The 14235-nt window shown below is 40.5% G+C and overlaps 1 protein-coding gene across 16 annotated transcripts in view; it reads right to left on the reverse strand.

Moving 5' to 3' along the window:
• DMD (dystrophin) overlaps positions 1-14235 on the reverse strand; it is a 2035724-nt gene that overhangs the window by 1101287 nt on the left and 920202 nt on the right. For all 16 annotated transcript variants that reach the window (XM_039486264.1, XM_039486496.1, XM_039486317.1 and 13 more), the window contains 2 exons: positions 12019-12192; positions 7317-7472 (listed from right to left, as the gene is read on the reverse strand). In XM_039486264.1, the coding sequence (XP_039342198.1) occupies positions 7317-7472; positions 12019-12192 (330 nt within the window). The remainder of the gene's footprint in view (positions 1-7316; positions 7473-12018; positions 12193-14235) is intronic.

The following is a 14235-nucleotide window of genomic DNA, read 5'->3' on the forward strand; positions in this document are numbered from 1 at the left end:
AAAAAACATCTAATTTTCAGTCATGTAGTACTTAAGAAGTTGTTTATTTATGTAAATTACATTTTTAAATATTGTAGAGAACTTACAGAACCATGAATGTATGCTGTATTTATTTTTGAAGTAAATTAAAGATACACACGCATAAACACAATTAACTTTACAGTTCTGTTGTCTTTTGCTTCTGTATGTTCTTTATATAATAGAAATAAAATTCCATGATTCAGAGATCTACTGTATATGCCCAGAAGCTAATGTTATATTGATTTTCCCCTACTTTAATATCAATTTTTAAATCTATTTTTAAAAGAAAAATGGGAAACACTGCCATCTTAAGGCCTTTTGTTTTATACAATAATCCCAAACAGAATGTGTGCCATTTATACTAAAAACTGCTCCTTAGCATTGTTTCTGAGCTATTATTTTCTGTTTATTGAAGTGATCATTGTTACTTTTGATATTCTCTGTTACAAAACTGTACTTGTAGAGAAACTGTAATGATTTTGTAAAAAAACCCAAAAGAACTCTTCATAGAGCTGAAGATATTTTGACATAAAACACACAGGAACTCACTTAAGGACTATCATAGGGCTTTAAGCCACATTCCTCGATGGTGGTAGATTGCTGAGGAAGGACTGTAAACCTGCTGTAGGCCTTGCCTGAGAATGTGCAGTGTCTCAGGGAGGATGGGGAACACACTCAATGGACTGCCCCTCCCATTCCCTCTCACATGGTCAAGCTCCCTTTTATACTGACACAGTACCGAGGCAGGGACATAACTCAACCTCTCCTTGACTGCCAAATGGGTTCTAGCCCTGCACAGCCATTCACAAGTAAGGTAGCCATCCCAAAGCAATATAAGTGTGTGAGACAGATATGTTTCATATAAACACACGCGTGTGCACACACACATCCCACATGTGATGGTGATACACAAGTGACATTTAAACTTCTGCACTGTCTTCACTAATCCATCTCTGTGAGGGCCATTTCTAAATTTTAAAACCATTGAGAGGCTTAAAACAGATGCCATGTAAAAAATAAGTGTGCCAGGAAATTACCACCCCCCCTCCCCGCATTTGCACAGAATTCTCATGCCAAGCCCAAACTATACTGGCTTTAGACTCTGGACAGACAATATTCAGTCCTGAACCAGTGGTAGGTTTGAGGTCTGATATCATAAAACCCATTAGGACTAGAAATAGGAGTTTTCTTCCATTGCAAGATAGTTTCCTAGCTTTCAACTGGGACACAGGCACTTGTTTCTAGTTCGCAAAGGTCACAAATTATTGGACCTTAACATGATATTACTATGCATATTTTACAAAAGCCATATTTGGTACTAGCTATATATTCTAAAAATGTGTTAATTATATTTGTTCCAACTATCTGAGGCCTATACAGTAGATGGCCCCAATTCTGAAAAGCACTTGAGCATGTGTTTAAGTCTAAGCATCTCTATTTAAGACAGTACTTAAGCATACACTAAACTTTAAGAATGTGCTTAAGTACTGTCTTATATATGGAATCAGGGCATATATAAGTACATATAAGCATAAGCATGAAACAATAAATTTGGGTCCAATTCACAAAGTCCAAATTTAGGCAAAATTCTCAATTGGAGTTTGTCTGAGTAAAGATGGTACACTGGACCCAAATATTTCAATCCTGATTTTTATTTTACATGAACTATTTAACTATTTTTCTCTTCAAAACTAAATATTTGGTAAAATATTTAGATTTCATTAGCATATGCAGTTGGGGGAACTGAAAAGGTTACATGCATATGAAAATACCGTATGTCATAGCCTTGGTAGCTTTGTTTCACTAAAATGGTTAACTGTCATGCCAGTTAAAAATAAATATGAACTATTAATTCTATATTAACAAAAATAAACAGAGCACTTTAGGCCACTAATTGCTCTCTAAATGCACATTTCATCCTTTAACTAGTCCAAAGATACAGGTGCAGTCATTTCATGCAATCTTTTTTTTTTTTTTAAATGCTAAATGTAGTCTTGGAATAAATGACATGGTACTATTTAATTTAAATAAGTTATCAGAGATAAACTCAGTGTGCATGTATCACAAAGCATATCTTAACCCCCAAGCCACACTTTTTAAAATTGATCAAACATGCCTTATTGTATTAAATGTGGTGAGTAAAATATTTAATCTCAAATGACAATGTCATCCAATCTTTCTGAAGAAGGCTTTCAGTTGTTCCAGCACTCAGAAGATTAATATTTGTTAATATCTTTGTTTATTTTACCTCTCTAGCAATTTTCAAACTAAATATAGATAACTGCCTTGATACAGGTCCCCAGATGAATATTAGTTCTTCCAAAAATAATATCATTCTTAAAGGTTATTGTATTGAGGACGGTGGGGGTTTGATCACCACCATGTGCTTAAATCACAGGCTGACTCTTGAAGCTAATAGGGACTCTCTTTATTAGCTATTAACTAGCTGTTAATTTAGCTTAATAAATTTTAATCTGACAAAAAATCATGCATTTTCTGCTACTCTGTTTATTAAAATTATATTTATGTCTGCAATAAGCAAACATTTTAATCACAACCTTCATTCTACAGGGTGCATTCAGCCACTAAATGCACCAAATTTACACCAGTGCTATGGTTTTAATTAAGTCCTGTGAGCTGTGTGGTCTCAGTAGGGGCAGGAGGAGGAAGAGAATAGATTGATCATGTGTAGCTGTTAAGTGCAACATTTGCATGAACTCTCTTCTTGAGAGGAATACTGCAACTCCTCCATGGAGCCTCTGGATGGGGTTGTGCTTCAAAAACAGCATAGGCGGAGACAGGGGAGGGTGGCAAAGAAGGACACTGCCCTCCAAGCTACAAGCCTCAGGCAGGGAGCAGAGGGGACAGGAGACATGCTGCTCCCAGCTTGCACCTCTGAGGCAAGGAGTTAGAATGTTGTTTATAAAGAGAATGACAAAGGGCTCTTAGGATGTTTTCCTAAAGTTAAATGATCTATTCCAAGCTTGGTGAACTGCACAAAGTAAGTAGCCCAAATGATAAAAAGTACTAAGGGAGGAGAGATAGCTCAGTGGTTTGAGCATTGGCCTGCTAAACCCAGGGTTGTGAGTTCAATCGTTGAGGAGGCCACTTAGGGATCTGGGGCAAAAATTGGTCCTGCTAGTGAAGGCAGGGGGCTGGACTACATGACCTTTCAAGATCCCTTCCAGCTCTAAGAGATTGGTATATCTCCAATTATTACCTAGACTTTTCTACAATTGTTGTATTCAAGAGGTGGTAACAAAGTTACTAATATGTTTCTTTGAGAAGATAACTGATTTTTTAGACAAAGGAAATGCAGTAGATCTAATCTTCCTGGGTGTCCCTAAGGCATTTGATACAGTTCCACATGAGAAATTATTAGTTACACTGGAGAAGATGGGGATTAATATGATAACTGAAAGATGGATAAGGAATTGGTTAAAGGGAAGACTACAACAGGTCAGACTGAAAGGTGAACTCTCAGGTTAGAGGGAGCAGTCTTGGGACCAATTTTACTTAACATTTTTATTACTGACCTTGGCACAAAAAGTGGGAGTGTGCTAATAAAATTTGCAGATGACACAAAGTTGGGAGGTATTGCCAATACCGAGAAGGACCGGAATGCCATACAAGAAGATTTGGATGAACTTTGGAGTAATAAAAACAGGATGAAATTTAATAGTGCAAAGTGAAAGGTCATGTATTTAGGGATTAAGAAGATTTTTTGCTATAAATTGGGGACTTAGTTGGAAGTGACAGTGGAGGAGAAAGAGTTGGGGGTATTGGTTGATCACGGGATGACAATGAGCTGTCAATGTGATTCAGCTGGTATGGACAACTTGTGGGAGGGACACAAAGGGGGGCACCAGCAAATAACCTCCCCACGTGACTCCTCCTCACCCTACCTCCAGCCTAGGGCCCCCATGCTCTCCCTGTCCCTTCCCCATCCCTCGTTACCTGGGGGGAGGGGCTCTGTCCTCCCACTGGCCCGGCTCCCCCTGGCAGGTTCAGCTGCTCTTCCTGGCAGCCAGGCCACGGGGCTACTCTGAGATGCTGCCTGGTGCAGTACAGCAGCTGCCTGGGAGAGTGTCATGCTGTTCCCCACCCAGGATCAGCTTCTGAGGACAGGAGCTGACTCTGAGCATGCTGGAGGGGCTCTGGCTCACTCGACCATTGTCCCCAGAAGCTGAGTATGGGTGGTGGGGAGGGGGGCAGCCTGCTGCTGCCACAGCCAGGCACTCTCCCAGGCAGCTGCTGCGCTGCACCGGGCAGGCATGTGTCCCAGGCAGCATGGCTGGAAGAGAAGACAGTGGCATTGGGCAGCATGCATCCTGAGCAGCATGGTCAGAAGAGGAGAGGCTCTGGCCCTGCCCCTTCCTCTCCCAGGCTGTTGGGGGCACTGGCCTTCCCCCCTGCCAGGCATCTGAGAAACAGCATCTGACCGTTCCTGACCCTCACAGGCATCACCTCTGCAGCTGTGAAAAAAGCTAATTCAGTCCTAGGATGTATCAGACAAGGTATTTCCAGTAGAGACAAGGAAGTGTTAGTACCACTATACAAGGCACTGGTGAGACCTCATCTGAAGTATTGTGTGCAAATCTGGTCTCCATGTTTAAGAAAGATGAATTCAAACTGGAACAGGTGCAAAAAAGGATGACTAGGATGATCTGAGGAATGGAAACCTGCCTTATGAGAAGAGACTCAAAGAGCTTGGCTTGTTTAGTCTAACCAAAAGAAGGCTGAGGGAAGATATGATTGCTCTATATAAATATTTCAGAGGGATAAATACCAGGGAGGAAGAGGAGTTATTTAAGCTAAGGATCAGTGGACCCCAGAACAAATGTATATAAACTGGCCATCAACAAGTTTAGGCTTGAAATTAGGCAAAGGTTTATAACCGTTAGAAGAGTGAAGTTCAGGAGCAGCCTCCCAAGGGGAGCAGTGGGAGGAAAAAAAACCTCTTGTGGCTTCAAGACTACACTTGATAAGTTTATGGAGGGGATGGTATGACAGGACTGCCTACAGTGGCATGTGGCCCATCGGCGACTGCCTGTAGTAAAAATCCCCAAGGCTGGGGACAGGACACTACATGGGGAGGGGCTCTGAGTTACTACAGAGAACTCTTCCCCAGGTATCTGCCTGGTGAGTCTTGCCCACATGATCAGCGTCTAACTAATCATCATACGTGGGGTTAGGAAGTAATTTTCCCCCAGGTCAGACTGGCAGAGATCCTAGGAATGTTTCACCTTCTTCTGCAGCATTAGGCTCGGGTCACTTGCAGGTTTAAACTAGAGGAAATGATGGATTCTCTGTAACCTAAAGTTTTTAAACCACTATTTGAGGCCTTCAGTAACTCCGTCAGAGATTAGGGGTTATATTACAGGAGTGGATGGGTGAGATTCTGTGGCCTGCAATGTGCAGGTCAGACTAGATGATCAAGTTGGTCCCTTCTGACTTTAGTAAGAGTATCTGAGAAAGAATATACATTACAATTTTAACCCTAACAATTTTAACAGTGTCTCATAAGTGACTTACAAACATGTTCTGACATCTTGTGGCATTAGAGCTGAGGTGGTCCAATATTTATTTAATTTTCTTTCTTGATATAGGAATTACATACTGTGCTCCTGTCAGATAATTTCTAAGTTATTATCTGAAAAAAACACTAAAGTTTTCAGTTGCCTAAGTAGCCCCTGGAATCCCAGTTAAAGTTATGCCCTTACCCCCACCCCCCAATCTGAAATGGCACCCCCGTGGGCAAGCACGGAATTTGTATCTCCCCAACATGAGCAATCCCGTTGGCCTGACTGGAGCTGCCCTCCCAAATACAGAAGTCAAACTAACCCTATGAACAACAGAAGACATTTTCCATGGATAGGAAAGCATATTGTCAATTCATAATCAACAGCCTTTTGGTGGTTGGACAGGGCAGAAGCCAATCAGTATTTTCTGCTCAATCGGAACCTTCTAAAAATTAATGGATGTTTAGCTGTCAGCAGTTTTCAGTGAGTTTCAGTGTGCTTAACTATTGTGGTACATGTGCTCTGTGAACAGGTACACTGATAGAAAGTTAACAGGTTACAAAAATTTGGTACAACAAAGGCAGAGGCTATGGAGATGGAAAAGTTTGCCTTATTAAAGGTACTTGCATTTAATAAACTATCATCAGAATTTTCAGATAAAAACCGAGTGGCAAAATTTTTGATAATCAAGTTTTCTTCAGCAGACCATGCAAAACAGAGAAGAAGAATAGACATAACGGGAGAATATTAATTTAGTCCTCTTATTATATGCTGATATGAATCAAATGATCAGACTAATAACAGTGCCAGCTATTCTACAGTACCACAGCTTCCCAAAGGGCTAGCTTTCAAGACATTGCATTTTTAGCCCTAGCCTACCAATACTGTTGATTTACTCTTGCCCAACACTAAGGAAATTTGGAAGCACCTTCTGCAAGGAAAGAGGATCTAAGTATGAAATCCTAAATAGATCTATGAAGATGTATGAGGAGCAAAACAGGTGTAAATTATTCCATATGCTCATGAATACAACATTCTGTGTGGTTTGCATATAAAAAAAATCAGTACCTATTACAGCACACATAAAGGATGTAAACAGGCATGCAAGGGTTCCAACTGGAGACAGTGCACAGCCACATGAGGCATGTACAGGGGAAGAGTTACCACACAAAACCCATCAAATGTGTGTATAGCAACATGCAAGAAGCCAGCTACAGTGGTATTAAAATTTCCTCATAGGTATGCTGCTGCAGCAGCAGCAGCAAGTATCTTGGCCAACTGATCTTTTAATGGTGGCCTGCAGAATGATGCATTTTGAGACCTCTGCAAATAAGAACTGGGAGATCTCTCTTTCTTATAATGTAATCCACAGAATGAAATAATTGAAGAACCAGTGATCTTATCTAGAGATGTAGCCCTACCTAGAGTGCTTTTAAATTGGTGACTGGTAAATAGCTTAATCTATCTAAAAAAAGTCTTTGCAAGGCAAAAAGTAATTTTAATTTTAGGAAAGCATAACCTTAAAACCTGATAAAGAAATCAATATTACATGTCTCTGGGTTTTGCATATTTTCTTGGATCAAAATGAATATTTATCTAATGGATTGGTTTTGGCTTCCTAACAAGGATTACACTTTTATAAACAGAGGCAGGATTGATTTCAGAGACTTAAAAGGAACAAACAATAAATGTTACCACACAATACAAAGAATGTACTTAGCTTTAAAAGCCAGAAACAGAGCCTGGTTTTGGATTGTAAATCAGAGTACATACCAGAGCACCCAGTTCATTATACTGCAATTTCAAAGCTGTAAGTCTTTCATCCAGTTCTTTGGGGTTCTCTGTCTGTTGTTTCTGAACAATCTGACGTCCAGTTTTTATCACTGTTTCCACTTCAGACTTCACCTCACTCAAGCTTTTATACAATTTCTAATCAAATCAACACAGGAGAGAGAAACACCACAATTAATAAAATAAATGAATAAAAGCAATGCAAACTTGGGACTGAAGTGATTATGCAGAACTACCACCAATCTTGGCATTGTTTGGTGCATAAGAGCCTCACCTGAGGACCCTCAACTCCTATGGAAACTGAAGGGAATTGAGAATCCACAGTATTCTAGTTACGCATAAATCACACACAGATAGTGCACAAGTGTTTACAAGACCTTTAGAGCTTTATTTATAAATCAAAACTCAAATTATATGTCCTTGTCTACATTAGACTTATTCATTTAGAATGTTCTGCCATTGCTGGTTTTACCGCCCCACCAGTGGCAGCCATGGCGGAAGTGCTGAGATAGTTTTTGTAACATCATAAGACTAATTTGTAACATCATAAGACAAAGGTCTGCTCTGGGCTGGTTTAGACAATACAGCACTTAAAATAATAGCAGCTGCCCTGTACCTACTCACGTCCTCTACCACCCACAATCTAAAAGTCTAATTTGAGTGGAAATCTGACAGTTCCCCATACACTAAATCCTTAGACTGGTACAGCGCAGATTTCCTCTTCCATTTAGCTATGTTTAATATTGCTTTTAATGGCCCAAAAAGCAAAGAGATTTACTGTCCTTTAAAGTAAAAATATATTATATATCTCCATCTCTCTCTTCTAATTGTTTCAAATGACTAAGCAGCAAGTGTGGACAAAACAAACATTTATTTAAGTAATGACATGCAATCACTGTGCATAGACCATGCTTTCCCCCTCACCTTTTCAAAGAATTGACAGTTAAAAAAGGGATAGCACTACTTGTCTGCCCAAACCCTGATTCCCTGGGTACAACAACAATATCTACATATAACAGGGCTGTCAAATAACCTGGTATCCAAAATAACTCATCTAATATTTGGCACCCACAGAAATTATTTGGGACAAACCTTATTCAACCAACATGCTTAACTTTTTTCTGTTTAAATATGTAAGTTTAACTTTGTTTCCTTCATTTCATTAAAATTGAATTCTGTTATGCACTAGCAGCAAAGAATCCTGTGGCACCTTATACACTAACAGACGTTTTGCAGCATGAGCTTTCGTGGGTGAATACCCACTTCTTCGGAAGAAGTGGGTATTCACCCACGAAAGCTCATGCTGCAAAACGTCTGTTAGTCTATAAGGTACCACAGGATTCTTTGCTGCTTCTAGAGAACCAGACTAACACGGCTACCCCTCTGATACTGTTATGCACTAGAAACTTCTTACACTGAACTGGGAAAGAGAAAGTCCCCTGAACTATAGAATATCAATAAACACAAAAAAGTGAAGAATTGAAATGGCAAGGTTCTTGAACAAGTTTATTGTTGAGGTTCTTTTAGCTTCATTATATGCTCTCACCAGGGGTGGCTCCAGGCACCAGCACAGCAAGCACGTGCCTGGGGTGGCAAGTACGGGGGAGGGAAGGGGGGCAGCATGCCGGTCATTGTGAAGGCGGCAGTCAGGCAGCCTTCGGTGGCGTTTCTGCAGGAGGTCCGTGGGTCCTGCGGCTTCGGTGGTAATTCAGACCTCCCGCAGAGCCGCTGCCGAATCCGTGTGACCGGCGGACGTCCTGCAGAAACGCCACCAAAGGCTGCCTGACTGCTGTGCTTGGGGTGGCAAAAAACATAGAGCCATCCCTGGCTCTCGCAATTTGTTGTGACAGAATTTCTTTTAAAAGAATCTAGACTGTATTTCTTCTTTTCTTGCTGATTGAGCTTGTGTAAGTATTTTTGTGATTTTTTTTTATTACTAGTACATCTTGTGATACTGTAGTGAAATAAAATCCATGTCCAATAAGAGTAGACAGTTCAGGTAAAGATATGATGCTTTCTTCTATTGCAGACTGATAAGAGAAACTCAGCACATCCTCTCTATAGTTTAATCTGAAGTTCATTAACAACTTGCTTTTCAAAAACATTATTAATATAATTTTAATATAATTTTACATATATATGTAAGCAGAGTCAGGATGAGCTCTACCCTGACATCTGGTGGTAGATTATGGGGAGTGTGGAAAGAAGTTTTAAATATTCGCATTAGCATTTCAGTTATTTACATGGGCACTCCCACCCCACTTAGCATACCACAACGCAGCCTGGGATGGTTATTTTCACAGCTATGGGAGCCCCAATTTTGTTGTTATTGGGGCAGGAGCAATAAAATGTTGTCATCCCGATTAAGTAAATGAGGAACTACAAAACTGTCTTATGATAGAGGGTTTCATTGTCAACTAAATAGCACTTGCTAGACAAGGGACATGGGTTCCAAAACCCAGTCAAGAGAGAGAGGCTGGGGACAGAGATCTGTACTTGGTGGTGCAGGCTCTTTGTGTGAGCCAGAAGCACCAGTTCCACCTGTGCCTCTCTCCACTGTGGAATGTCAGAGTTAATTTTTGATTCCCTTAAGAATCTAAATGCAGGTTACTGAGCTGAATTCACTGGTACTGGGGCTCCCCTACTAAGAGCTGGAATCACTAAGAGCTGAAATCACTGAAGAGCTGGACTTGCTGAGCTGAGAGCACTGAGTACTGTGCTAATGAGTGGGGGAGCCTGAAGCCATACTGTGGAGCAGAGCAGCTGGCAGAGCAGAGCGGAGCAGTTTGTGCAGCCACTGGGTGAGTGGAGCCAAGCAGCTCGTGAGGACGGCTGGAGTGGCTCACAGGACAGCTGGTGGACCAGAGCCCACAGAGCAAGCGGAGCTGAGCTGTTTGCGGAGATGACTAGTGGAAGCAGAACCCCATGAAGAGGCAGGGCAGTTGGCCCTGAAACCACGTAAGGTGCCCCTTTCTACCCAGGCTGGGGAGGGGGACCTCTGCAGAGAGACTCTTGAGCTCTGGGGCTGCACTGACCCGGGACAGAGACTTTTTGGATTGTGGGACTTTTGGGACTGTGGGTGATTTGGGGGTTGCTGGACTCAAGGGCCCCGAGAGAAGGACATGGCCCAATTTGCTGGAGTGGGTCTTTGCTCACGGTTTGACCTATGAACTCTAGCTTAGGTATTTTCCCAATTTAATGCTTGTTGTTTGTCATGTAATTAAACCTTTTCTTCTACACCAAGACTCTGTGCTTGCGAGAGGGGAAGTATTGCCTCTTCGAGGCACCCAGGGGTGAGTGTAAGATTTTCCCAGGTCACTGGGTGGGGGCTCGAGCTGGTTTTGCATTATGTTGTGGGGAAGGGACCCCTATGTATTGAACCCGGCCCTTGCTGCTATCGTTTCAGCCCAGCAGAAGGGTTACATACATACATATATTATATATATCCCCATTCTTTCCAATGGATCCTCATGTGCCTTGCAAGATAAATACATACTTCATCACTGAAATGCAGCCAACTTTGTATATAGGGCACAGCAAAGAAGTCGGCTGATCCACCAGCAGAGGTGGTCATGTGGTGAAAAATATAAGCAAAGAAATTAGGACAAAACAATATGAGGTTTCCTAGTGTATCACAACTTTAAGTACTCTTCTGCTAAAAAGTTAGTTGCTGAACAGAGACATTGTAAACCTAGAATTTCTAATTTCCATTTCAATCTCATGGTAGTGTGCCTACCTGAGCTGCTGTGGTGTCTCATGAGATTTCTAGTTTAGATGATTTATGGGACTAAATCTCCCATGATGCACTGTGGCTCTCCCCTTTTTGAAACATCATGGTTCATCAAGGGAATCCCATGATGCTGGTGCATCACAGGAGATGTAGCATGGCCAGAGAGGCCACCCTATAAAGGAAACTGGTGGCATGAGGCATATGAACTGCAACACCTATGAGACACTGCAACAGCTGAGGGGGACATGGATTAATGTTTAACAGATTTGAAACAATCTGTTTTTTTCATTTCCAAAACAATTTTTTTCATAACTTTCCATTTTGATTTTTAAAAAAGATATTTCAACTTTTTAAGAACATAAGAGTAGCCATACTGGGTCAGACCAAAGGTCCATCAAGCACAGTATCCTGTTTTCCAACAGTCGCTAATACCAAGTGCTTCAGAGGGAATGAACAGAACAGATAATCATCAAATGATGATTGTCCCAGTTTAGTATCAAAACAAATTCAAAATACAAAAATTTTCCACAGAATGGAAAGTTTGATTTTTCAACCAGCTCTAGTAGCCAGTTTCAACATTTCAACCATATAATCAATTTCCCCTGCTTTTTTATAGTGTTCAAAACACATTTAAAAATATAGGGACAATGTGATTTTAAAACTGCAAAAAGCGGCAGAGTGACTCAGGCACATGTGTAGTATCCAAGACAACTTAAAATTGATGAGTCCTTGATTTTCAAGAAAGAGAGAAGTAGGAAATAAACATATGGGGTGGGATTTTCAAACATTCTTAAGATACATAGGGTCACAAATTCCCCCTGAATTTTAATTGGATTGGTGCTCCTAAATCTCTTAGGCATTTTTGAAAAATCTCACCTATATATATATTACTTGACATGTGAATAGACAGGAAATTATCTGAAAAAAAAATATCGCTGGACTGTTCATACATACCATGCAATGATCCAACTGTGACTGCACTACCTCCTGCTCTATGCTCTTCATCTCCAACTTGGGCACCTGCAATTTTACTTCATCTAAAATTCTTTTACATTCCTGTAGACGCTGCTCAAAATTGGCTGGCTTCTGGAACAAGCGGAACTTCATGGAGACGTCTTGTAGTTTTTTCTGAAAAGTCAATATGGGTCAGTGGTAAAAATGGGAAGAAAAAATGTAGACATTCTCAGAATGGGTTACCAATCAGTATGTTTTCTCATGATTTCTTGAAGAATTAAATGTTTTGAGGTGCAACTAGATCTCAGCTGACGACAGTCTTTGTTTCTATGCAAGGAAGAAAATCCTTCCCTTCTCACTTGCAAAGGGCAACTAGATGCAACAGAACTGGTGATATTCTGTTGCATGGGAAAGAAGGGAATGGGTAGAAGGTGCCTCTGTAAGGATCTATACTCCCAGTGCAGAGCAGATGGTGAAAGCTCAATATTTTCTAAGGGGGGTTGGGAGTGGCTCCCGTATCCATTTTCCCTGCAAAGGGGATCACACCATATATAAGGCACCAGAAATGCAGCTCACTTCCATGATATACAATTTATAGGGATTGGGAGATAATCCTTCCTCGTTGCTGTAGAGAAGCCCTGCATGAAGCTTGTGCATTGTACATAGGCTTGGCACAGGCTCTGGGATTTGAGTCTCATATAATCAGAGACTTTAAGGGTAGAAGGGACCATTGTGATCATTTAGATTGACTTCCTGCACATTAAGTAGATTTAAGAAACAAACAAAACCCAGAGGAAAATTTAAAGTGGTTATTCCTGTGGCATATATGATGTTTCTATTTTCCCCATTTTTACATGCTATTTGTCTTTGTGAATTATTACTGTGCCTAATTACAAATCTCCATAACAAGTTTGTTTATTTTCAATAAATAAAAGTAGTAAGGTACTTGAATCATTCTGTGTATACATAGAACAAGTAACAGCATAGCTAGGTACAGTGCAAGCTTCTCCCAGAAATCACCATGCCAGAATCCTGTCTACCAGTTAACTGCACTAATGGTAATGATGCTCAGTCATTAGTGACCTGGGCTTTCTTAGAACCAATGACCAAGAGGTGGTCTGCACCAATATATATAAATTGCATAAAAGCTAGTCAAGTCTCCATTGCACCAATTTAACTTTCCTCTTTATTGTTGTTCTCAGACCATGAAGTATTCATGTACTCTATTACATTTTGCCCGTTTTTGGGGGGTGGAGGTGGATATGGGTTATTTAGCCATGTATTTTTGTCTAAGAGGGTCTAACTTTTGGGTAGCTAAATACCCTAAAATATAACTGGTTGTCATTTATATATAAGTAACCTTAATAGTGAAGTGTTTCATACAGAGTGCAACTGTGGAGTTTCAGGCAAGGAAGAGGACACAATCCATTTTGTCAATAATTCAGTGTAATGTTTATACTTTTAGATTCTCTGGTTATTATATTTTAATAACACTGAAGTATTAATAATTTGTATTATTCATTGATCTGTGAGGAAAGGGAGTCAACTGAGCATTTTCCTTCTTCTAGAGCAAGATGTGTTAAGTAACAGATCATATGGATATTATAATGAGGAGGGAGGAAAATTGTTATCCTTAATCTCTGAGGATAAAACAAGAAGCAATGGGCTTAAATTGCAGCACGGGTAGTTTAGATTGGACATTCGGAAAAAACTTCTTGTCAGGATAGTAAACCACTAGAATAAATTGCCTAGGGAGGTTGTGGAATCTCCATCATTGGGGATTTTTAAGAGGAGGTTTGACAAACACCTGTCAGGGATGGTATATATAATACTTAGTCCTGCTGTGAGTGCAGGGGACTGGACCAGATGATCTCTCGAGGTCCCTTCCAGTCCTACAATTCTATGATAAGCAACAACAATTACAAAAAACATAGGAAGGTTTCCTTTTGTCCGCTGTATAACTGCTTTGAGCAAATCATCTACTACTGAATTCCCAGCAATAGCACTTTCTAATAAAGGACATGGGACCGATTTTCAATTCCTCAAAATATTTCTAACCTACTAGGAGTAAATGGTTCATTAGTTACCATGACAGAATAAGATTATTGTTTTAGCTAAACCTCCTTTCCCCCTTCCTTCTCTCAGGCTCAGAACATAGCTCCCAAGATACATTAATACAAAAAATAAGTTTGGCAAGGGAGTAGCAGTTCCACCACT

Source organism: Mauremys reevesii, linkage group 1, assembly GCF_016161935.1.
Source record: "Mauremys reevesii isolate NIE-2019 linkage group 1, ASM1616193v1, whole genome shotgun sequence".
NCBI classification, from domain to species: Eukaryota; Metazoa; Chordata; order Testudines; family Geoemydidae; genus Mauremys; species Mauremys reevesii.